Source organism: Gallinula chloropus, assembly GCF_964237585.1.
Source record: "Gallinula chloropus genome assembly, chromosome: 2".
Classification (NCBI taxonomy): Eukaryota; Metazoa; Chordata; class Aves; order Gruiformes; family Rallidae; genus Gallinula; species Gallinula chloropus.
The window spans coordinates 77,261,221-77,286,247 of NC_140086.1; the positions used below are offsets into that span (position 1 = coordinate 77,261,221).

At 45.5% G+C, this 25,027-nt stretch overlaps 1 protein-coding gene across 1 annotated transcript; it reads right to left on the reverse strand.

Annotated features, from left to right (window-relative positions):
• Window positions 1–14,882: 14,882 nt before the first annotated feature.
• Window positions 14,883–21,971, reverse strand: CMBL (carboxymethylenebutenolidase homolog). Its single transcript, XM_084279981.1, has 6 exons — window positions 21,917–21,971; window positions 19,741–19,963; window positions 18,848–18,955; window positions 17,608–17,750; window positions 16,445–16,536; window positions 14,883–15,382 (listed from the first exon to the last, which is right to left on the reverse strand). Exons 2-6 carry the CDS (start codon window positions 19,953–19,955, stop codon window positions 15,203–15,205), a joined length of 738 nt encoding a protein of 245 aa, XP_084136107.1. The 5' UTR covers window positions 19,956–19,963; window positions 21,917–21,971; the 3' UTR covers window positions 14,883–15,202.
• Between the last annotated feature and the right edge of the window lie 3,056 nt (window positions 21,972–25,027).

A 25,027-nucleotide genomic window follows, 5' to 3' on the forward strand; every position in this document is an offset into this window, starting at 1 on the left:
TCAGGAACAGGGAGTCACATTTTTAACCTTTTCTGTTGTGATCTCTCCCAGCCTGTCCTCCAGGGCTTAAATACAACACCCAGTATCCAGGATGCACCTCAGCCTTCTCCCTGGAGCTCAGTGACTTATTTCTCACCACAGGTACAGCTAGGGACTGTCTGGGTGGCAGCTCATCTTGCAGCACCCACCCTAGGCTAGCGAGTCTCAGGGATGAAAGTCGGGTTCAAGTCAGAGTTCAGATCATCAGGTGAGTTTGTAGTGACAAAGCAGGTCCCAGGTCTAGATAAGAAGTTGATCTTCAGGTCAAAATCAGTCTCAGCGGTGGTAGCCAGTACCAGATACAGTCCAGTGATTGCCGGGCAGGCCTGAGGTCAAGCCAGGAACTCAGTCTGGGTGTCAGGATCCAGAAAAACAGCATCCATGGCCAGGAACAGCCAGGAAGGAGGTGGAGACAGACCACAACACATCTCAGGCAGGGACTAAAAGCCCAGGGCTGAGCTGAAATGAGACTCCTGGTCCCATGAGCAAAGGTTACAGATGAAGGCCCAATTGAGGCTGGTCAGGGCCATCGAGTGCCTTTGTGGCAAGGCAAAATGATGGCTTCTGCCTACCTCTCAATTTTTAAACAGCTTCATGTCTGCCTCTAGCAATGGGCTGGAAGGCAAAGAATGCTCCCACTCACTGGGGAAGGCTGATCCCTCCTGTACTACCTCATTTCATTTCTACAGCTTCGTCTGCATGGGGTGGCAGGACAGTGCCATGGAAAGCATCAGCCACTGACTGCTTCCCAGGGACCATTGCTGCTGGGACATTGTCCCCAGTGTCAGTGTCTCACTCTGCACAGTCTCCTCCTGGGGCCAGCCACAAAACTGAGAGGGAGGAAGATGCCCCCCATGGGGTTTCAGCAGCAAGTGCCTGCTTTCTGACAGGCCTGTGTGGCCAGGGGATAGGGAGAACCTGTGGGTCCACATTTGGGTCACACAGGTCAGCTGGGCTGCAGTGCTGGCCAGGGCCACTGCAGCATCAAGGTGCCAGGAGACCCCTTTTGAGGCCAGTTGGTACTTTCTGGTGCCCACCCTGAGGCTGCTTCTACCAAGATCATTCCTGTAAGAAAGTTTTGTCTGGTTTTCCTGAAAGGCATCCAGTGATATGGGCTCCTGGCTGCCTGCAATGCTGTGACCTGCTCTGAAGAAAAGATGACAGAGGAGAGAAGCTGTAATGGCCATAATAAATAGGTATAATAAAACCTTAAGGGGAATGAGTAAGATGAAAATAAATTACTGCTCACTGTCTTCAAAAGACAAGGAGCAGGAACTGGAGGCAGTTCCAAAACAAACACGAGGCTCCCTCACACAGCACACTGTCAGCCCTGGACACCTTGCCTCAGGAGAGCGTGGGTAATAAACGTTTATGTGGTTTCATAAACTAACTGGATGGAGACACTGCAGAGGAAAAGGGCAATTAAATACAAAGATTCAACATCTGCCTCAGACTGCTGGAGGCTAGGAGAGTATTTGGGGGATTTACTACGTACTTCCTTGCTCTTATATCTTCCACAAGGAATTTGCCACTGGATGGTCTCACAGCCAGGATTTGGCATTAAACGGTGTTTGATTCTGATCCTGTTCAGATGTTCTCATTCATTCCAATAATGAAATGCTGTGGTGCCACCAGTGTGGGTAAAGCTAGCAAGGCAAGAAGCTCTATGGCCCCACTCTGCATCCACTTCTCCCAAAACAGCCCTATAGCTGGCAAGTGATTGTCCATCCTTGGCTAGGTTGTCACCTTTGCAGCTTCTCCCTGCTAATGTGACAGCTTTCAGATGGGTCAAGGAGGTAAGGTGGGAGGGAGTTTGCCTCGTGGATGGAACAGAGGATTTCCAGAGAAGTTGATGCCAGACCTAAGCAGTAACATGATGGATTATTTGTCCTCTCTCTTTGAGGGCCACCTGCGAGTGCATTGCCCGTGAGATGGCATCAGAGGAGTGGGCAGTGAACCAACCTTTTAGAAAACAATTCTTTGGCAACTGAGGGAAGCTCTCAGAAGAATTTGGTGAAAGACAGATCTGCATTCACCTTATCCACCACCTTAAAGATTTTATAAACCTCATTCTCAGCCTTCCTGTCTCCAGACTGATGAGCTGCAGCCTCATAAAGCAGCTATTCCACCCCTTAGATTGCTGTAGTTGTCCTTCCCTGTGTCTTCTTAAACTCCACCATGTCTTTCTTGAGATCAGAACAGCCCCCACTGCACAAGATCAGGATGCATGGAGGTTTTATATAGTGCTAAAACAGCAGCTTCTGTCTAACTCCAAATACTCTTGCCAATGACGCCCAACATTTATCTTGGCTGCTGCTGCATAAGCCCATTCTATGGAATAATAAATGACATCTCCACGATCTCCTTCCTGATCGGCTACTGCAAATCTGAGCTTTGAGTTAACCGTTAGGAATGTGCTAGATTATTTGGCAACATATTAACCTCACATTGTGTATATGTTGGAAGCTTGCCTGACACTTTACTGTCCAAACACTTTGTTTTGTGAGATCCTTCTGAAGTCCCTTGACATCAGAACAGTATTTGACCACACAAGGAAGGTCAGTATCATCCTCAAACTTGGAGATTTCACAGTTCAGTCACTACTCCTGGTCATCTGTGATGATAGTGAATAAAACTAGTCCCATGCAATCCCTGAGCTGTCCTCACTGCTCATTCTTCTCCAATCTGAGAAGTATGCCATGGGCCTCTACCCTTTGCCACTTGTCCTTTACTCAGCTTTCTTTCCATAAAAGATCCTTTTCTCTAACCATGTAACAACTTAGTTCCTCTAGTACCTTTCAGGTGAACCACCTGTTTATGGCTTTTTGGAAGTCCAGATATATCCCCTCTACCCATGTGCTTTCCAAGGCCCTCACAGATCCCATCAGGACAATGACACAGGGTTTCCCTTTGCAGAAGCCACACCGACTCTTTCTCAAGACTCTTCCTCTGTCCTAAGGAACCTGCTTTAGCACAGGGGTTGGACTTGGTGATCTCTTGAGGTCCTTTCCTGTGGTAGCCGGCAATGAGCAACATGCAGCCTTCTGACCTACAATTCTGTGATTCTGTGGTTCAACAGACTGTTCTTCACATACAGACAGTCTGATTCTTTATTACAGACACTGCTCTCTTACCATGGATGGAAATCAGACTCTCTGGCCACATTCTTTGTATTGCTGGGGTCACGCTGGCAGTCCAGCAGTGCTCTGGCAGAGAGACATTAACGACGGGTGATACAGCCTGGGCAGAAGTTCCCAGTTCCACATCTTAATTCCTTCAGGCAAATGTCATGCAGTCCTAGCAACTTACTGCCATTTAATGAGACCATGCCTGGTCTCCCTCCAAATTAAGCTGACCGATCTGCTGCAAATATGGCATCAGGAGTGGAAATCTCCCCACCAAACAAGGCACTCCTCCGCTAGACAGTGGAAGAAGCAACTGTATCCCACAGCTTCTCTTCTGGACAGACATAAAAGAAAGGAGCTTTAAAGCTTCTGAAACTCTGTGGGAGAAACATCTGAAGTTTGATGTCTTGGCAAACCCACCTCTCAAGGGCGGAATTCTCCTGTGTCTTTCCCAGAAGCACATCTGCCGCTGCGTCTGCGAGGGGATGCTATTGAAGGGCAGAGGCAAGGCATCAAACCTGTTCTGAGAAAGTATGATACATGGACACTGAACCCAAGTGACACTAGGGGGTGATGTTAAACTAAGGAAAAGTGCATTAATTGTGTAGATTCATTTAGGTCCTTTGAAATTCAGTTCCATGTAAACGATCTGTTAAATTTAAGCTCTTCTCAGCTGGGGACTTCCCATGGTTTGAGCATCAGCTTTCCTTGTCATTGTGGTCCACAATCCAATACAATCCAATGGTCCATCTCTGTTATGAGGTGTCACAAAGTGAGTATCTAGATATGTCGGTGGTTGAGAACCCCAGACACAAGTGAATAGGGAAGAGACATGCAAATATGCAGACAGAATCAAAACAGGCAGAAAAACCTTCTTACCCTCTGAGACATTATTGGATGGACACATTGGATGGGAGGTATAGATTTCAATATCAACATCCCTGCTACCACCATTCTTCTGTCTCCACAAGAAAAGGAGGCACGACAGTCTTTGGCTGTCTTCTAAGAGCCCCTGATCCCTGCTAGCCCAGCTTTACCTTCATGCAACCATGGCCTGCAAGAGCAATGGCCACTGCTGTGGTCCCTGGAGATTTTTCCATTTGCATAGCCTGGCCGGGGAGCTGCTCTTCGAGGGATGAGCTACAGCATGACACAAACTACAGGATGCCCAGCTGTGTTTCATGCCTACAGGAGTTCAGATGCGGTTTAAGTCTTCCAGAGAGGAGATTTGTCAGCCTCTATGACCGCAAAGGCTTTATTCATGGGAGGTTCAGATTTCTCCCCCATCAGAGAGTCAGAGGGAGCTGCTGGTACTGAGCTGTCAGCAAGGATTGTTCAGAACTATTCCAACAAAATTGTGCATGGCATGAACAGAGACCAGACCTAGAATAATGCTGATTTTTAAAAATCCCACAACCAACATAAAATAGGAAGAACTTGATTCCACACTTCATTTTTTAAATGAATTTACTTCCTGGATACTTCTAAAGACCTTTAATAAAAAAAAAATTGGAGAGGTGGGGTGTCCACAAATGTAAAAACACAAATGCCAGTAAATCCAAAGTGGCTGTGTATCATTGCCCAGCCATCTGGTTTCCTGAGGTAAGTACATATTGCTGCTTTTTGCCACTGTGCACATCTAGTTCAGTACCTGCTCACTTCTGCTGCAAGACCTGGCAGCGCAGCTGAGCTAGCAGAGGTCATGGGCTTGCACTGCAGGAGTCTGATCTTACCATGTGGGCACCTCTATGTCAGTTCACTTAAGTCATTGCTGTCAGCGTCGGTCTGTTGCTCAGATGAAATTCAAAGTGGTTTTCTCCACAGCCACGGTCCCAGGCTGGAAAACACAGGCAGCTGCTGGCAATAAAACCAGGACATCAAATAGGTATTTTCCTCCATGAGGAAAGACACAGATCAAAGCCTCTTCCTTATTTGCCATGTGAACTCTTTAAAAACTACCCATCTCTTGGAGTCCCTGCACTATACTCCACTATCCCTTCCAAGAAAGGAATGGCTGGGATCCTTGTGTTGATTTGGCTGGAGCATGAATTAGGTGCTTCTGTGTAACGCTGCCCAGTGGCTCTCAGCCACAGCTTGGGAAGCCAAGAGCTCTGCAGCTAATCCATGATTTTCTTTCGGTGATCTCATGTTTAAAGCATCATTTCTTAGTCTTAGGCTCTCCCATGGGGTCAGTAAATTCCACATTCAAAGGAGATTTTAATTCCTTGTTGAGTGACAAGCTGGAATGGCAATTTGAGTCCTAATCCCTCTCTTGAGTGGTGAATGGAGCATCTAGTCATTAGTACATCAACAGATGCTATCAAAGATCTCATGGGAATAGCAAACACCAGCAATTTGAGCCATCTGGAAAACGACAAAACTTGGGCTGGTCCCCTCTCCACCCCATCAACCTGCAGAGGTTTTTGGTGCACCCTACCTGCTCCCCTCCTGCTGGTATAGCATGATACAGTGCAGACATCTTTCTTCCCCTTCCGCTTCCAGCTCTTTTCCTTCCTTCAGACCCACCATTCTCTAATTTGCATGGGGGAGGCAGGGATTAATATTTAAAACTTGTTCCACTTGATTCATCCCTGCTTTATTTCCTTCTCTGAATTCCTTTCCACCTCCTCATCTTTCTTCTGAAACATCCTGGCATGTTCCTCCTCAACCCCCTTTGCCAGTACCACTTGGCATCAGCCCAGCAGAGTAGGTTTGGGGAGGCAGCGATATTCGAGCTCAGCGAGGGGAGGGCGGGGAGAGGATCCCAGGAAAATCCCCTATGCCTATCTTTCCCTCTGTTGCTTTTGTCTTACTGAGAATCCATGTCCCTCATCCTACCAACTCTGCTATCAACATCCTGCCATTATCCTGGGCTCAGCAGTTCCTGGGAATTCAGCATTGCACTTTGGCCTGAGATCTACAAATCACCCAACAACAGCTACGAAGCAACACAAGGCCACCACTGCTGGCGGTGTGATGGAAAGGCTTAGCGACAGAAAGTGTCTATCTCCTCAAGTCTGTGGGACACCTGGAAATAGGAAGGTCCTCAGCCTTGCCTCTCCAGTGCTGACCCACTGCCTCTCCTCTGAAGAGGGTCTCTCCATAGCTTTCTCCACAGAAGAGCTCTACCTCCACTCAGTACTGATGGGCTTTTGCTCCACTCCAACCTGGGTACCTCTGCTAACATCATTTAGTGTTCAACCAGAGCTCTCATTAAGTCAGGGAGCTAGGGAAGAGGCATGGGGTACCTGTGGCTTCCAGGAAGTGCCATCACTGCCAGTGTCTTTTCCCACCCCGACAGTCCACTTCTGTCAGCCCTGCCTTACCACCTGCCTCCTGCACCTTTCACCTGCCTATTTGTTTTTTCTTTTTCTGTCCCCATGGACAGACAGGAGTTATTCAACAGATCCTTGGCAAGCAAAAACAGTCTGCACAGGTAAGATGCACATGGACTAGCAAAGGTAGTCTTCAAGGCTTAGCCTCTGGTCTCTTCCTCTTGTTCAGTGTCTCTTTTCCTTCTCTCTGAGGTCCTCGGACCCTTTACTTTTCCATCAACTCTGCTTTTCAGCAACCAGCACCAGTCTCTGCTCTCCTCAGTGCCCACCTCCCACACTTTTCTCTTTCACAGCCACCTGTGTGCTCCCTCTTCATCCCACCTGGTAACTCTTCACTCTGCCTCTGGTATGGTTTCATCAAAGACTCCTTCTGCCACCTCCTAGAGCTGTGCCATCTCTTCCTCTTCTGTGGTTTCTGCTGCTCTTCCCATCACCACCTGCCGCAGGTAGCTGCTTGCAGACATTTCATCTGCAGAGATGGTACCCCAGATACCAGTGTAGGGTGGGGACTGGCCTGTTGGACAGCAGTGTAGGTGAGATGGACCTGAGGATCCTGGTGGACAGCAGGGTGACCATGAGCCAGCAATGTGCTTTCATGGCTAAGAAGGCCAATGGCATCCTGGGGTGTATTAGAAGGGGTGTGGTTAGTAGGCCAAGAGAGGCCCTTCTTCCCCTCTACTCTGCCCTGGTAAGACCACCTCTGGAATATTGTGCCCAGTTCTGGGCCCCTCAGTTCAAGAAGGACATAGAACTCCTTGAAAGAGTCCAGCACAGGGCCACCAAGATGATTAAGGGAGTAGAACACCTTCCTTATGAGGACAGGCTGAGGGAGCTGAGCATCTTTAGCCTGGAGAAGACTGAGGGGTGACCTTATTAATGTTTATAAATATAAAAAGAGTGAGAGTCAGGAGGATGGAGTCAGGCTCTTCTCAGTGATAGGACAAGGGGCAACGGGTGCAAGCTGGAGCATAGGAGTTTCCATGTGAGTATAAGGAGAACCTTCTTCACTGTGAGGGAGACAGAGCCCTGGCACAGGCTGCCCAGAGAGGTTGTGGAGTTTCCTTCTCTGGAGGCATTCAAAACGTGCCTGGATGTGTTCCTGTGTGATTTAGTCTGGGTGATCCTGCAGATCCTGGATGGCAGGGAGGTTGGACTAGATGATCTTTTGAGGTCCCTTCCAACTCCTAATGTTCTGTGGTTCTGTGATTCTGTGTGAAAGAGAGAAGTGCAAGAGTGAGGTGTCACAAACAATTGTTGGCTGGGCCTCAGCAGCGGAGGCAAAACAAACAGGGCTGTGTACACTCCAGCCATGTTGCCAGCTGCCCCGGTACAAGCCCAGTCCCACTTGGAAGCCCTTTGGCACTGAGTGCTGATTGGGATCTGACACAACCTGCTGATGCTGTTTAAGCAAAGCACCCTGCTGACAAGGCTGTGCAGCGTGAGCCCGGCTCAGGCGCGGAGTGGAACGAGCCTGTGGCTGCTGGCAAGGGCAAAGCCAAACGCAACGCAGAGCATCGCTCTCTGCCTTGGTGCACTCAGCAAAGCGAGGTCAGCGAAGCACAGGCTGCAAATGAGCAGTGAGAAATAACACTGCTGCAGGGCATTCTGTAGTTCTTCTGGCCTTGAGTGGTTTTAATGATGTGAGTTTTTAGCTGCACTAGCAACTGAACTTGCACTAGCAACTGAACTTGCACTAGCAAACTAAACTAAAAGGTCCCATCATTTTATTTACTTCCTTTTTCTTCCACTATTTATTGTATTCCACTATAAAGATTTATCTGTTTGCTGCATCTGAAAATGCAGCTGTGATGTGCATCCCATATACATCAGGAATACACCTGACCAAGAGGTGAGCTCTACTTGACCTGTGGAGCCAGAAGCTGATTTCCCTTGTAGTGGATAACAGCTATGTGAGCCTCCCCCTCAGTTTTTAATCCAGGTCATCTATGTCTTTCAGAAAGGAAGGGAAAAAAAAAAAAAAAAAAAAGGAGGTAATTTGGAGTTAAACCAGCCAGGTGAATGAAACAGGGAAGACCTGGGACAATGGCAAGTACCCTTCACCTTCAAACCGTCTGACGGGGTCACCTTACCTTGTGTTCCTAAATCCCCCAAGCTGCACACATCTGGGAGAGCTACAGCAGCTCACTGCTCTCTAAAGCAATGGCACAGAGTCCTACAGAGTACAGTGTTTGCAAATACATCCAACAGCACGCAAACTACCCCTTCCCCCTGCATCTTGCTCCTGCCACAAATGCCAGGGCCTAAAAATTACCCTCAGCTTTTTGTTCAAAGGAGTCAGAGGAAGTAATACCATTTTGTCTCACCGTGTTGTCTCACTGAAGGACATGGGGTTTTTACTGGTGGTTAGCCATCAGATACCATCTTAGGTATCTTGGAAACTTTCATAGAACCACAGAATCATAGAACTGCCTAGGTTGGTAGAGACCCTTTAGATTGTCAAGTCCAACCACAACCTAACCCTGACTAGCCCACCTCTAGATCATGTCCTTAAGGACTTCACCTATACACCTTTTAAATACCTCCAGGGTCGGTGACTCCACCACCTCTCTGGGCAGCCTGTTCCAGTGCCTGACAACCCTTTCAGTAAAGAAATTCTTCCTGATATCTGACCTAAATCTCCCCTGGTGCAATTTCAAGCCATCCCCTCTCAGCCTATCTTCTGTCACCTGAGAGAAGAGACTGACCCCAACATCTCTGCAACCACCTTGCAGGTAGCTGTAGGGAGCAATAAGGTCTCCTCTCAGCCTACTTAAGACTAAAAAGCCCCAGCTCCCTCTGCCACTCCTCAGAGGACTTGTGCTCCAAACCCTTCACCAGCTTCATTGCCCTTCTCTGGCCATGCTGCAGCATCTCAACGTCCTGCCCAAAACTGAACACAGCACTCAAAGTGCAGCCTTGCCAGAGTTGAGTACAATGGAACAGTCACTTCCCAGGTCCTGCTGGCCATACTATTCCTGATACAGGCCAGGATGTTGTTGGCCTACTTGGCCACCTGGACACACTGCTGGCTCATGTTCAGCCAGCGGTCCACTGACACCCCCAGGTCCTTCTCCTCCAAGGAGCTCTCCAGCCACTCTGCCCCAAGCCCATAGCATTGCCTGGGGTTATTGTGAACAAAGTGCAGGACCCAGCACTTGGCCTTGTTGAAGCCCAGAAAACTGGCCTCTGCCCATCAATCCAGCCTGTCCAGGTCCCTCTGCAGAGTCCTTCTGCCTTCCAGCAGATAGACACACCCACACAATTTGGTGTCATCTGGAAACTTATTGAGGGTCCACTCGATCCCCTCATCCAGATCATTAATGAAGATGTTAACATTTCATAATTTCCTAATGATTCTTTGAAAAAAAAAAATCAAGAACCTGAAACAGTCTGAGAGCTCAGCACCTGGAAGTAAAACTAACGAACAGTTTAATAGTGCAATTGGAATAATTTCCAATCCCCTTAACAAATAACATTATCATGGTTTTGCTGAAGTTCGTGGCAAACTACCAGGCCAGATGCAAAAGCCTCCTCACCAGCTCTTAGTACGGCCGTGGCGGGAAGGGAGGGAAATGCACTGCCACAGGTGCCTCCATCTGCCGCACAGTCTGAAAGGAGAACTTTGTTTTGGAGCTTTACTGGCCCATTCTGCTCCCTTGGTTTCTGAAATTAAGCATCCTGCTATTTGATGGACTTTGATATACTCCAGAGCCAAAGATGAGAAAAAGGCAAATAAACAAAATGTGCTGAGGAAAGTTTCTGAAGGCCTAAACCTTCCTGTGCCTGGAGACGGGCACCGAGCTCCTGTCACTCTTGCCATGGGAGCTCTGCCCCTAAATACTCTTTGTAGGGCTTTTATTTTTTTTTTTTAATTTCCTTAAAGGAAATTAAGGTAGGTCGTTTTGTGTCCCTGTGACAGACCTGCTTCCCTGAAAAACGGCCCGCTTGCTACACACTGATAGAGGCTATGCTACTACTCACTGTCTGTCGTGAAACACACATTGACATGCCATTAGCTAAAGGAACAAAGTCCAGCTTGATTAAAACCCATGCAGGGTAGGCAACAACAGTCCTAAATAACAAGCTTAGTATGCCTGTGGATGTGGCCAAAATGAGTTACAGCAAAGCCCTCAGATGGGCTGGAGCTGAATCTATGTGTGTGATCACCTCCACCACATTTTCCATCAGGCTCCCAATTTCCATCAAGTTCAACTTCTGCTCAGCCCTCCATCCCTGAAGCCTCACTAATCCAGCACAACGATCCTTCAGCTCCCTCCCCAGGGCCTCCTTTGAAGAAAATCCAAGTCAAAAAACCCCCTCCAAGACCTATCAGCAGTGCACCTTGGCACCAGAGGGTGCATCTGACTCCCATCAGTACCGCTGAGGAGAACCCCTCCACACACTAGCGTGGCTGGCACTGTGCGGAGCGGTCTGTTTGTAAAACAAGGGCACAGTCTCTTGTGGCCTATCAGAAAGCACAGATGACACCCTGCCTGTGGGCCAGAAGACGTTAGGCAGTTTTTATAGGGCTGAGTGCACGTTATTTTATGGGAATACTGGCACTGCTCTGTGTGTGTGTCTGTGTGTCTGTGCGCATGTGTCTGTGTGTGCTTTTCTTCATCCTCGCTGACTGAGGCCTGCACGCTGAACACTGACTTCAGTTTGGAGTTTAGGAGTCAAAAAAGCTAAGGAAAATTAAGGTGAAATATTGGCTATACATTTTAGACACCACATTTAAAAAAGAAAAAAGAAAAGCTAACTTGTCGGAGCAGAAAATGGAGCAGAGTCAAATACTTGTCAAGTTGATTTAAACTTGTTTGCCATTAAGATTACACTGAAAACCTATAAAGGAGCTCCCACTTAATGTGTAAACAAAGCAAGCAAATGAAGGAGAACTAAAAGTTAAGTCTGTGTAATAGTAAATACAATGTAAACTTGTCTTTTTAAAGACATCAAATGCCCTCAAAATACCTGTGCCAGGAAGCAGAAATCAGGACCTGGAATACAACTTGCAAGAAAGTAAATGATCCAGCAGTTCATATTAAAACTGTGTTTTACTATTTTCTTTGTTAGAAGGGACCTCAGTTTTCTTGTGAAGAGGAGATTATTAGCAGAGGACAGGATATGTGCTCTTGTTTTTCAGGACTCTGATCTCCGCCATGTTCCATTGTCCTCTCTTATCTCCAGTCCCCGAGGTTTTTCCTCCAGGAGACCTCTTTACTTCAGTCCATAGAACTTTCTTCACTCAGGCATCAAGGATCTCTTGCATGTAAGCCATGAGCCTTCCTCAGTGTAACACCTTCTCAGTGACCAAAATCCCACTTGGCCTACAAAAGGTGAGATTAGGGATCTTCCAGATTCTCCCTTTCATAGAACCATAGAATCATTAGGGTTGGAAAAGACTTCCAAGATGACCTAGTCCAACCGTCCCCTACCACCTATATTACTCACTAAACCATGTCCCTAAGTACCTCATCCAACCTTTCCTTGAACAGCCCGAGGGACAGTGACACTACCACCTCCCTGGGCAACCCGTTCCAACTTTGGTACCATGTGATTGCTCCCAAGAGGCTCCCAGTTCCCTATTTCCCTAGGGCTACCCTCTTCCCATTCCTTTTGCCCTCATGTTTCTCTGCATATCAGGTGCCCCCAACATTTCCTTAGGTCACCTCCCTCCTGTATGCTCCGACAACCTCTGTGCAAGCTTCCAGGCTTTCTGTGTGCTGGCAGGCCAGCCAGCAGCCTAAGTAACATGGATGAATCCACACCATACTGGTTTGCTCGAGTACAGCTGAATCTGTCTCCTCTGTGCTGTCTGTATATTTTTATATATAGTTTTTACCTATTTGCCTTCTCTCAAGGCTGCTAAGTTCAGTGGAACCAGATGTTACAAGCCCAGGTTTGCCGTGCCTAACCTTTACACCTCTGTGTCAGGGCTCCCTCAACACGATGGGTATTCCCAAATGTGAGTTTTGAGAATGGTGCCTGTGGTTTTTAGTAAGGTAAACAGTAGCACTGGCAACATTCCGAGTTTTCCATCTTAGGTGCTGTGTACATGCAAAAGCAATATACATAACAAAATGTTGTACCTGTCCTAGGGCAAGCCACTCTGAATTCTCTGAGGACAATGAATTTTGACAGAATATTCCTCGGTTTCAGTCTTCCCTTGTCTCACGAGAAATTTGGCAAAAGCTTAGCCCAATTCCCTGAGACATCTGTTCGTTCACATAAACACCCAAGCTGGAAGAATTTGCCAGCCAAGATATTACCTTTCAAGAAACCAAGGCTCTTTTATTTAAAATCCATGTGAGACAATAGTTGTAGGGAGTCCAATTTCACCATCTCCGCCTGTGCTCATGGCAACCCTCATAAATCTGGCATGAAACCATAGCTGGGGACTGAATTCACTCTTTACAGACTAGCCCCCCCCCGAAGCACATACCCACGTTGCTTTCCTCCGGGAAGGGTTGTGTGGTGTTATCCCCCCATTACCCCAGAGCTGCACAGGCACCCCCATGGGATGTGCCTGCACCAGTGAACAGGGGTGTCCACAGTTCTCCCACATGAAACTGCTTCTCCCCTGTACGCTGAGCCCAGAACCATGTCAGGAATGCCAGGAAGCACAGAAGTCACCATCACTGTCCCTTCCCTCTGACTGTAGGCTACAGGTAAGCTGCACAGAGCAGAAGGGGGTCCCTGGGCTCACAAGTATTTCTCTAAGGGGAAATTGGGCTGTGCCCTGTACAATATTTTAGCATTGTCTATTCCCTCAGCATCCCAGACACAGGCAGGACCTCACCACAAGATGACTGTGAATTACATGGAGTGGGACAAAAGGACTCAGAATACAGTGATGTTCCCCTAGTCACCGGGAACGGGCTGTGTCCTTGCCAATCCCAACACTTAATTAAATCATAGCAGAGAGAAACGTGATGTTACTGTAAAGATTTGTGGAGGTGAGAAGGTAACATTGTCATGGTTTAGATTCTACTGTGAATGAGGAGCAGGGAGTAGGGCGACTGCCTGAGACCACGAGAGCTGACAGAGGATTTGGGTGGAGCTGATCATGAAATGATGCTCTGCACTTTCCTGAGAAAAAGGGAGGAGCAGCACCAGAAACTCAGCTGGTGCTGGGCTGGGCCTCCTGATGGAGATAATGTGAGGGAGAAGGGAGCAGAGGACTACAGAGTTTAGTGAAAGAGACATTATTAAACATCAGACGGTCCTGCTGTGGAGGAAGGGCAGACAGTGTAGCAAGAGCCCACTGCAGCTGCATCCAGATCCCTGCAGGTATTTCAGAACCGAAAAGGAGGATTCTAGAGGGGGGAAGTGCAGGCATGTGTCTGAGGGTAAGCATAAAGGAACAGCACAGCCCACAGACTAAGGCAGCAGCGTAGCTTGCTGCTCTCAAGCAACACAGAACTAGTAGTAGGAGTGTTTGTAAACATGAGAGAAGGGCAAAAGGGAGGTGTTGGCTGTTGGCAGGGAGCAGAACTGACTCCAGGAAGCCTGGTAAAGACTGAAGTACGCAGAGCCTTAATTCTAACCATATTCTGAACAAACTTAACTTTATAGCAGAAACAGGAGTACAGGTATGTGCAGGAGGAAGAAAAAATGAAAGAGAGTAATTAGATGTGGGCAGGTTTGAAATCCCCTGTGGGGAGTTTAAGCACCTCTGTGAGCCATGATGCCTCTGACTGCACTGGCAAATGTGAGGCATCCTTGGGGAATGGAGGAGGACAAGGACAGAAGCCAGCCTTTCCATAGAGGAAAGGAAGGCACTGGTAGGCTACTGGTAATGCCTGAAAGATGTGAAAACAGATCGTCTGGAGTCAGCTGATAGACATGGAGTAGGTACTAAGGTGCTAAAGGAAATAACAAGGTGACAGCCAACAAGAAACCCTCCTGAGCTCGCCTACTATACCACGCTGGAAAAGGAAGGAGATGAGGGACTGGAAGTCTTCACTCATGTTTTCTTCCTATGCTCTGCATATGCCTGATGGTAATCACCTGTTCTGACTTTGGTCTTCTTTCTCTTCTGAGCTTTCCTGCACTTCACAGTGTTTTTGTGTCCTACCCTCTTCCCACTTGGGCAGGTCTTCTCTGGTCCTGCACCTTCTGACAGTCTCCCCACTTCAGTCACGGTTCCCAACTTTTTGCATTCCCTTTTCAGTTTTCAGACACTTCTTCCCATTGTCCTTCCCCTTCCTTCTTTCTAGTTCTCTTTTTCTGACGAGGGAATAGGATAATGTGTTTCCAAGAAAACATCCCAGCCTTCCAAACCAGAACTCTGTTTACCTCAAAGCTGAAAATCTTGGAACTGAAAATATCACAGCTCAACAACTCTAAACCCAGCCTTTAGGAGAGAATTTTCAAGCATAGGCAGAGTTTCAATCACTTTTTATTATATAAACATTAATATAAAAAAGCAAAACTTCCATATTTTAGAAAATACTTCACGAGATTCTAATAATTTTAAGACACATGAGATCAAATTTAAAATACTTTTTACATTTACAGCTTTCAGCATTTGAAAAGCCATTTCTAAGCATCTACTTAGAAAATAAGTGCAAATAATTAGTGTTATTGCAAAATAATTTTACAAAATATTTGTGTGGGTGTAAGACCATTTTAATCAATAAAGTCTATATTACCTTCTGATTTCTTACAACCATTGATTCATTTTCTGGGCATCTATTACTGCTAAAGGTATTTATTCAGCCAGTTGATCATATCCTTTCTTCCTTCTTCAATAAAAGGTTTATCCTGAGGATTGATATTTTCTCTTTTGCGATGTACAAACCCATGTGTCTGTCCAGGGTAAATTTTAACTTCATAATCGACTTTACAGTTTTGTTTCAGCTTCTGTTCCAGCAGAGTGACCTGTAACACAGAACATTCCATACCGCCTGAGTTAGGTATTTACTGGATTAGCTGTTATGTATATTTATTTGCTTTGTCTATGTACATACATAATATGTATGTTTATTGGCTGTTATGCATTTACATTCCTCAAATTGTCCTGGTTTTCTCCTTTTCTGGGAAACAGACTGTGTCCTTGTCATCGTTTTCTGTTAATTTTACACTCAAATGCAATTTTTATTACTACACTTTATTTAATTAAGTTTTTCTTTCCCATCAGTGAAGTAACAGCATGTGACTACATAAAACTGCAAAAAAAATAGTAAATTGCTTACTGTAATAGTACCTGTAATGGTAAAAACACCTGTTTCTCAGTGTCATGAGAAGGTTAGAATGTACTGATCACTGTACACGTTAGTGCTGACAGAACACCCCAAAACAAAAAGGGGGGGAAGGGGAAGAGCAAGATTCTGAATTATTTGAACTTGAGTGAGGAGGGGCACAGATACAAAATTGGTGGGGTAGCTCAAAGCTACTGACAATATTTGGTAAGAAAACTAAAGCCATCGTGGCTCAGTGAAAGGTGTCTTCCTCTGATCCCTCTCATCGTTCTCCAGTCACTCCCCACCAGTGTGTCCTCCCCAGAAAGGCTGCTGACAGGGTGCCAGAAAGGAGAAGCTCTGCAGGGCAGTGAGAGAAGGAAAAGGATAGTCACAGGGGTTTTTAAACTCCCCTGCAACAGGTGATTCCACCAGTACAGGTGGGGACTTTCTGCTGACGTTATGCACCACCAGGGTCTCCCATCTTACACCTGACAGAAGCCTTCCTTTGGATTCCTGCCCTTTCCCCCCAGGAGCTCTCATACATAAATCATCTGCATTTTGCAACAGAAACAGGAGACTTTTTTTTTATTGTCACTGTAAAACCTTTTGATTTGGGGATAAACAACATAAATTTGTGTAGAACTACTGTAAGAGTTAGTGAAAGAGGAAGAAAAGTGCAAATCAGTTTTCTACTTTCTCCTAATTAAATGCCAAATTACAAAATAAGCATTAAAAAGACTACCTCCAATGGGAAGCTCACCTGCTCCAATGGGATGTGTTCATCATTTTCAGCAAAAATGAAGAAGGTGGGATGAAGCAAACTGGCTCTGTTATCAAAGAACCTGATCACTCCTAGGCAAGAAGGAAAGGCATAGACAGTAAGTCATGCTACTTGAAGTATTTAAATCACTACCAAAGCTCTACAGTCAAAACAAAACACATCCTGGTCAGTTAGAGCCGATCAACTAGTAATGGAATTAAACATGCTTTGCTTAAAAGTTCTTTTCCTTGTGAGAACTTCCTGTGATTTGGGATGCCATTCAGCAAGATTGAAACACCAGTTCTGCCTGAAAAAAAAGTCAGGGGAAAATTTCCCCATTCTTGTGGGTTTTCTTTGGGCATCTGCTTCTGGTCCATGTCAGAGACAGGGTCCTGTGAAAGATGGACACTTCAGAGCTGATTGCTTCTAGCCTGACATGGCCATTTTTAGATAATTGTAAATAATTCATCATCCTAGATACATAATTAGGATTTTGATGTATGTATACTTATATTGATCTAAATTCATAACAGATTGATATTGCAATTTTGACTATTTATAATTGAATTTAAGAAACAATGAAACTAACTAGCTACAGTGCTGGCCTCTCTCTTTGTTACTGAAATTATTCCAACAGAGAAGTAAAAAATTAGCAAGTAGCATTGTTGAATTGATTCAGCTGATGAGCAAATCAATGCAGCAAGAGAGTGCCCACAAACTTTCCGGAAGAATACCTTAAACTACTGCACTAAAGCTAAAGGAGAGAAGGTTTAGATTAGATATTAGGGGGAAGTTTTTTACAGAGAGAGTGGTGAGGTGCTGGAACAGGCTGCCCAGAGAGGTGGTGGATGTCCCATCCCTGGAGGTGTTCAAGGCCAGGTGGGATGGGGCCCTGGGCAACCTTGTGTAGATCCAGGCCTGGAGGTTGGTGGCCCTGCCTGTGTCAGGGGGGTTGGAGCTCTATGATCCTTGGGGTCCCTTCCAACCCAGACCATCTATGATGCTGTGAACTTCCTTTCAACTCAGATGAATATAAACTGTTCTGGGTTATACAGAAGTACAGAGGTTTATAACAAAAATATTAGAGGTAGCATAAATCAGCACAGAATCAGCTCCTGCACCAGCCATGTCTGCTCAGAAGGCAACAGGTATTTGAGACTTACCATAGAGGGACACCCCCGTCTTTAAATGAGGATTTTTCAGCATCAGATGTTGTACTGCTGCTCCACCCCAGCAGAACCCAATGACACCAATCTTCTTTGCACCACACTGTTCCCTTAGATACTTCAGGATGACATCAACTTCTCTGAGACATGCAAATGAAAGTGAATTAAGGCTCTAGCTCTATCCCCCTGGCCTCCAAGGTGGCTCCTGCTCAGAGACTGGCTGGGCATTGGTCTGCCTGTGGGAGGTAGAGCGTGACTTTGCATCACTCCTGGTCTTTCTTTCACTTACCAAACTGTCTTTAACTCAACCCATGAGTTTCCTTGCTTTTGTTCCTCCTATCTCTCCCCTGTCACTCTCTGGAGAGAGGGAGGCAGGGAGGGAGAGAGGGGATGAGTACATGCTTGGTCGCTGCCTGGGGTTAACCCACAACAGTAGTTTACCATTACGCATTTCAAAAATACAAGAGAAGCTCCAGGGAAGAAGACAAAGGGCAAAATCAGTCTTCCCAGATGACTGCTTCTACAGCCTAAGGTGATTTTATAAAAACAGCAGTCCAATTAATTTAACAAACAGCAATAGTTGCCTTATAGGCTAACACAAAGAAAGGTGCAAGACACACAGCCAGTCAAGAGCATCCCATTATCACAAATGTGACTATGGGCAAACTCCCTGTCACCAGGGAGACAAGTATTTTATGTAGTTGTGGAAGCAAATCTGAAGTTGTTGCTTCAAGATCAGCAGTAACATTATGCAATCAAGCTCTGTGTCAGAGAAACATGGGAAAAGTAGAGCTGGATGAATGGGAAAGGAGTATGCTTTGAACTAGCTGGGTATCTGACAGGGAGCAGGACCAATGCTCCCTAGTTATACAGTTTGGTGAACACATTTGTGCCCTATCTGAAATCCATGGCAGCTGTGCCTACCCATGGGAACTGAATCAAACTGAAGGGGAAGGAAAACCTGCCCTGCATTTTCTATGCTTTGCTGGTTTGGGCTTTTTTCTTTTGATTCGTTCATCTCACTTCTGCTCTCTTGTGCAAAGTCCTATTTTTGTCCAAAAAGCACCCCTCACATAGCCATGAGCTTGACCCACCAGCTGCATGACACTTCTGTTTGGGAACATCCAGCTGTATTTGACCCACTAATAATTTAGGATCTAACTCTACATATTCCCTGAGGCAAAAATTCCCACGAAAGAAGTACGTCCACTTGCTGGACAAGGAACAACGTTTTTACTTGTCTATTTTGCCAGCATTTCGGGTTTGCAGCCAGTCATCAAAAGACGCCCAGTCGTTAGAAGGTTTCCAAGCTTCTTGTCCCACAAAAAAGTCTGGGCAGATGGCTCTGCAAGAAAAATGAAACCATTTTTTCCCCATGAAGTAATACTGAGAAAGGATAAAAGGGAAGTCCATGTGTATCATACAGCATTCTTTTTTTTTGAAGTCACATAGAATTTAACCCACATCAAACCACTATACCTGCAACCTTAATTATTTTTCTGTGTGTAATAAGGTAAGGAGACTTAGCATTACTTCCAGATACATTTTGCCCTGTTGAAATTCATTGATTATTTTGGCAAACTAACTCCAACTGAAAATCCTTAGCATTTTCCTACTGAATTTAAAAAAAACCCCACCACCTACGATTTACATGGTACACGCTACATTTGGGGCTAGAAGGAGTGCTAAGCCAGGCACAGGGGAAGGAGGGTACCCACTATGCTTTTCACATATACAAGGAGCTTTGTTTCTTTCTTTGACACAAGCTGGTACACTTTACCTCCAGACTTTCAGCTTCTGTGCAGTTTTTATGTAACAGCAAAGCTGCACACAGGCTACATCAGGAGGGAGGAGGCAGGCTGCTTTGGGCTCACGAGAGAGATGCAGAAGGTGACTTTTCCCTGTTCCACTCTTCTGTGTTTGTCTACTGTGTCATTATGGTAGGACTACCCAACTACACTAGACTTCTTAACATGTTTTAACAAACAGGAAACTCTTTAGAGAAATATGCAGGTGAAGCCTATGAAAGTATTTGTGTTTGTATGTTTATATTAAAAGTAAAAAAGGAAACAGTCGGTTCAACATGGTTTCTAATCACAAAGACACTTTGAGAACAGCAGCCTGGCTTACATGTATCCGTGAGCTGTGAGCATGTCAGCCATGTATCTGGTGTTTGGGAGCTGCCACCCAAAGATGTCATGAATCACAACCACAGCTCTGTCTGTGCTTGCAGGTGGCTTGCAAAGGTACGCCTTGACGTGCTCCACTTGTACTTCCTGCCCACAGCCCTCGTAGTCAAACCTGTCCCCAATGTCACACGGGCAGCGCCTCAGTTCGTTAGCCATGGGTGATACTGAAGAACAAAAAACATTCAGTGGTAAATATCCCCAGTATATCACACTGAAAAAAAAAAGACCAAAGTGGTATCATATTTTATTGTATTTTTGAATCATTCCAGTAGTGCTGTGAACATACTGATGACCGTTAGATCTAAGAGGTAACACTCATCAGTAAGCCCAAACAATAAGTTGTTTTTTATAAATAATAATCTTGTTAGAGATACTTCTGTTATGAACTCTTCAGCGGGGACCTGGTACATAATTAGGGCTTCTGTGCTCTGCAGTGACACAGTAAAAATAAAGTTAAGACCAACCAGCCAAGCAACCATCACTAATTATCTAAACAGTGATGAAGCCAGTTCTTTCGCTCTTCACTGCGTGTATGTCCTTGCCAGGAACGCTTAACTGTCTTTAGGATAGACTGTAAAGGCTTCATACAGGGTTTGGCATTCTGAAGAGGGAGGGAGGAAAAAAAAAAGGCAAACACAGCTACTGTGTGGAAAGATACAATTATACTTAGACTAAATGTGGTATTTTCCTCCAGAGTCCTAAAATTTTCCATAGCTGACCTTTTCAGTGTCAAGAATTTCTTTTTCTAAACCAGCTTTAGCATCAGATATTGCAGATTTCTGAAGGAGGATACTTAAGCAAGGTGCCAATAAAAACATATCAATGCAAGCCGGAGTATAAAAGCATATAAAATCATATTAAACAAATAAGGGATGGATTTAATAGGAAAAAAAAACCCTTAATTTGAGCCAAATTTTTTATTAACAACATAATAATAGGGCATGGTTCATTTTTTACAAACTATTGCTTAAGTGAAAATAAACAAGTAATTAACAAAAGTAAAAAAAACGTGCCAGATGAATCTGATATGGAGTTATGTATCTCCTGGGCCTCCAGTTAATGATTCTATGCCACTGTCCTTGGGTTAACCAGCTCAGTGAAATGACTTCCTATTGCTGCAAAATGACTCGAATAACATACTTGAACATGCACAGAGTATCTCCAAGTTACTGAAGAACATGGAGAGTATTTAGATAAAGCTTCACCTACACTGTCTACAGATAAACTGTGTGGACTAAGTAAATTGTGCAAAAACAAGGATGTGCAAACTGGATCATGGCAAATGTACTGAGAGAGAAATGTTTCCGTGCACAAACTGTTTCCTGCTAAAGAAACATAGATTGCAGAACTCCAGAAATGCAGACACAGTGCCCTTACCAGTCTGTATATCCTTAAAGACTTCAGTAGATCACATTATCTGATAAAATGTAAAGCAAAATGTGACACATGAACTATTTAGAGAAGCAGATACAGCAGCTGAGGAAAAGAGCTCCAGGCACAAGCCTGCGAGGGGTGGTGGTGGCTTCTGTGGCTTATAAGCCACGTAGACCTGCAGGCTTTATAACGTAATCAAAACGTTTTGGTGTTCTGGCATTTGCCAGAGGACAGGTTACATGCAAATAGTAACTTTCTCCATTTCTGAGATGCTACTGAAAAATCCCTTCAAAATTACTCCCCCTCTCTCTCATCCATCAAAGCTATTCTTGCAGGAGGATCTGTAAACCCACCATCTCCACCTGCAAGCACTTGAGCTTGAAGGTCTGAAGACCAAACAGTAACTTTCGTTTTCAGAAACCTGAACCTCCAATCAGACAAAAAACCCCACAGATATTGCTGTGGGGATTTCACTTTCAAGAGACTCTCCTGAGTCCTCCTCCAGAGACATCTTCCTAACCTCAGGAGGGAAAACAAAAGGTTTCTAAAGCATCATCTCAAGTAATTAGGGAAGAAAGTAGCCCCCTGGTAGCATTTAAACGAGCATGCTCTCTTTAGATATCACGTAGATAAAAACGAGAGCCCCCCCCCCCAAACATGCTGAGTCAGACTTGCTTTGCGTTTCTCAGCAGGAAAAGCTGTAGAAAAGCTTTAAAAATACCCCAAACCCAGCCCACGCGTACCTGTAGCACAGCACGGGTGCCGGAGAGCAGAGGCGAGTGGCGAGAGCTCAGCCCGGGTGGCCACCACCGAGCGCGATCCCAAAAGTGCCAACTCATAAAACGCAGGGGGTGAGCGCCAGGATCAGGATTCTCCAGCTCCGAGTGACGTAAGCGGCTGCCGTTATCTCGGCGTGCGGCGGAGTCACGAAGGTCACTCTGCCGGGCGGGGGGGGGAGGGGGCTGCTGCACCGGGGCGCCGAACCCAACCTCCCCCCCCCCCCCGCCCTACACGGGATGGCGCTGAGCGCTGGAGGGCTCTTGGCGGGCTCAGCCGAGCCACCCACCTAGACAAGAGGTGGGGATGTTTTTTAAGGGTGTTCCTTTGATTTTAAAGGTGTCGCTTTTAAACGCTGCGCAGGCTCTGTTGTCTCCCCAGGCTGTTGATCCGTTGGTAGAAGACACCAGTTCTAGGGGCACCAGCGGGGCGAGGGGGTGGAGCGGAGACATCCTTGCAAAGCTGTACACGGGACAAACCTTGGGAAGGTTAGGGGAAAGACTTTCTCCTCCGGAGTGAAAAGAAGTAACATGTAAACAGGTAACAGTTTCATAGATTGCTGCACAGATCTTTGTAAACGGGTTTAAAATGCTGATGCATTTTTATCCTGCCACAGGATATGTGAGACATCTTTTTCCTCTTGAATTAAAGCGACTGCCTGATCCTTGTATCCCTCCCGTCCTCCTGATTTTCTATGCACTGGGTTATAAGGATTTTTCTTTAAAGTGCTTTTTCTAAGGATATCAGCAACCCAAAAATCACTGCTTCCTCAGAGGCACATCTAAAAACTAACACTGAATGCCCATTTTCCTCTACACTGCACCTTGGCAAAGCGACCTGCCTTACCATTTAGTCCTCATATATAAACTGGCTTCCTATATTCTAAATAACTTTGTCACTGTTAATTATTTGCAATTCCTAAAATAAAGTCAAACAAATGAAAAAAAGCCTACCAAAGAATCCCAGGGTGAAGGCACAGGGTTCAAAAGCCACCCAATTTTTTTTTTGGCTCTTTCCACTTGTATACTACAGACAACAAATTATACTGCACAGGGACCTTAGCTAATCCACAGCAACACCAAAGAACAGTAGTAAAATAAACGTGATAAAAATTGGCAGTTTAAAACATTCCTGGAAAAGAGAAATGACAGCAATGCTTTCCAGGACCTTCTCTCCACTGGAGCTGCCTAACCACATTTTCACTCCATTTGTCACAGTAACGTGGTTCTGGAAATTCTTCTCAATATATATGACTATTCCCCTTCACCTGAACCTTTAAATGGCTTTTAATTTGTTTTCCTGTTGTTTGCATACTCCTTGCTAGGCAACCCATGCCAGTTAAGTCAGAACTTAATTCATGATCCCTGGATGTGCAGTGGGTTGCACTTTGTACTGCAAACACATGCCAGCTCTTACTCAGTGACTTCAAGAGTTTCATCATGAGGATTTGGCTGTGCTTGTAGGAGCTTGCAGCTACCCCTCCACTTCAAACAAATGCTGCATCCCAGTTTGTTCTGTTGTGCTCAGTCACGGTGTTAGTGTTGCAGCACACATGCCATTGCAGTGCTCAGGACTGACTGCTGTTCTCTAAATAGATGACCTTATCGCCCTCTTCCACATGAGCTAACCATCTCATGCTAATGCACTTACCCACCTTTTACACAGGGGTAATACAGGTACAATAAACTTCCAGACTCCTACTGCCTTCTCCTGGAAAAATGTGCTATGAGAGCTGCGTCCCCCAGGTAACAGCTGGGCTAATCCATTGCATAGAGATGGTGCCACGTGGAAAGCAACATTGAGAGAGAAGTGGTTTCATACATACTGTTGACTATTTTTAAATGACACACCACAATGCAATAGGGTATCAGCTTAATTTGAGAGGCTGTCATTAGTAAAACTAAGGCTTTCCTCAATCACATTTCCTTCCCATTAACTCACCTATCAGTCTTTAGCACTATCACTGAGAAAGTGAAAAGGGTCATACATTCGTTTGCTTCTTTTTATTTCCTCATCACTTCAGCAGCACCAGCACCCAGTGAAGACATCAGGCAGCTGGTTTCCAACTAACCAACACAAGGTTTTCTCCCCACGAGGCTAAATGACACTCTGGAGTCACTGTCGTAAGATGCACCAGAGGCCAGCATTGCAAGCAGGTTCAAAAAGGGACCAGCAATTTCAGAGAGGCCAGGTCCAGCAGTGGCCATTCCACATGGCTCTGGTGGCAACATCCAGCTCGGGACTCCCCTGAACAGCTTTCCAGGATGTGGAGTGAGAGGGGAAATTCCCCACGCAGCCACCAGCAGAGGCTGGGTGGTGAGGCAGATGCAACCTTGAGCTGATGCAACATGGAGATTTCTGTCATATCATCAATGGAAAAATGATGTAACAATACATTATGCAAAAACATGTAACATTTCTTCTCTAAGCAGCAGCCATGGTTTGTAAGCCACGCATTGAAATGCCCTGTCTGCAGACTGCATTGCACTTCTGAATTCCTAAAGCAACCAGAAAATCATCTGTAGAGTTTCACCTTCACCAAAGGTAATCCCAGAAAGCAGTGTCCCATCTGACTAGCCTTTGCCTTGAATTTTGAAATAAAACATGCCCATTTACATCACCTGTTAAATACACACCTGCCACCAGGGTACAAGTCAAAAAAGCCCAGTCTCTCAAAATGAGCTGCACCCAACGATGTATGGGTGTCCCTAAATTTTAGACTTATAATTTAGGTAGAACTTAGATGAACAGGGGCCATAATACACAAGCAAGTCAATTTACCATTAATCCAATCTGTTTCAAGTATGAATATAAATCTCAAGGGACTAGAGGCTATTTCACAGCATGTATGCAACAAACATGACAATGCTAGGTGAAATCTGACACTTCTCCCCCCAAAAAAACCTAATATAAAATCACCAAATAGAATCTACAGACATAAACATCTAAACATTGCTTGCTTATCTCTTTAAGATCTATTTCAACAAACTGTTCCCCAATTTTCTAAAACGTGTTATCTAAACTCCCAGTTCAGGGTGGAAAGTTACACAAGCAGAAGTGAAAGACAATGGAGGTTA

Excerpts from the sequence above, each read along its gene's own strand:
- CMBL (XM_084279981.1), bottom strand. The coding sequence starts at position 19,955 with ATGGCTAACGAACTGAGGCGCTGCCCGTGTGACATTGGGGACAGGTTT. Across the intron at positions 17,751-18,847 it reads AATGCTGGCAAAATAGACAA|AGAAGTTGATGTCATCCTGA; the intron begins GTAAAAACGTTG and ends TGCATGTCTCAG. Across the intron at positions 15,383-16,444 it reads AACACATCCCATTGGAGCAG|GTCACTCTGCTGGAACAGAA; the intron begins GTGAGCTTCCCA and ends TCTGTGTTACAG.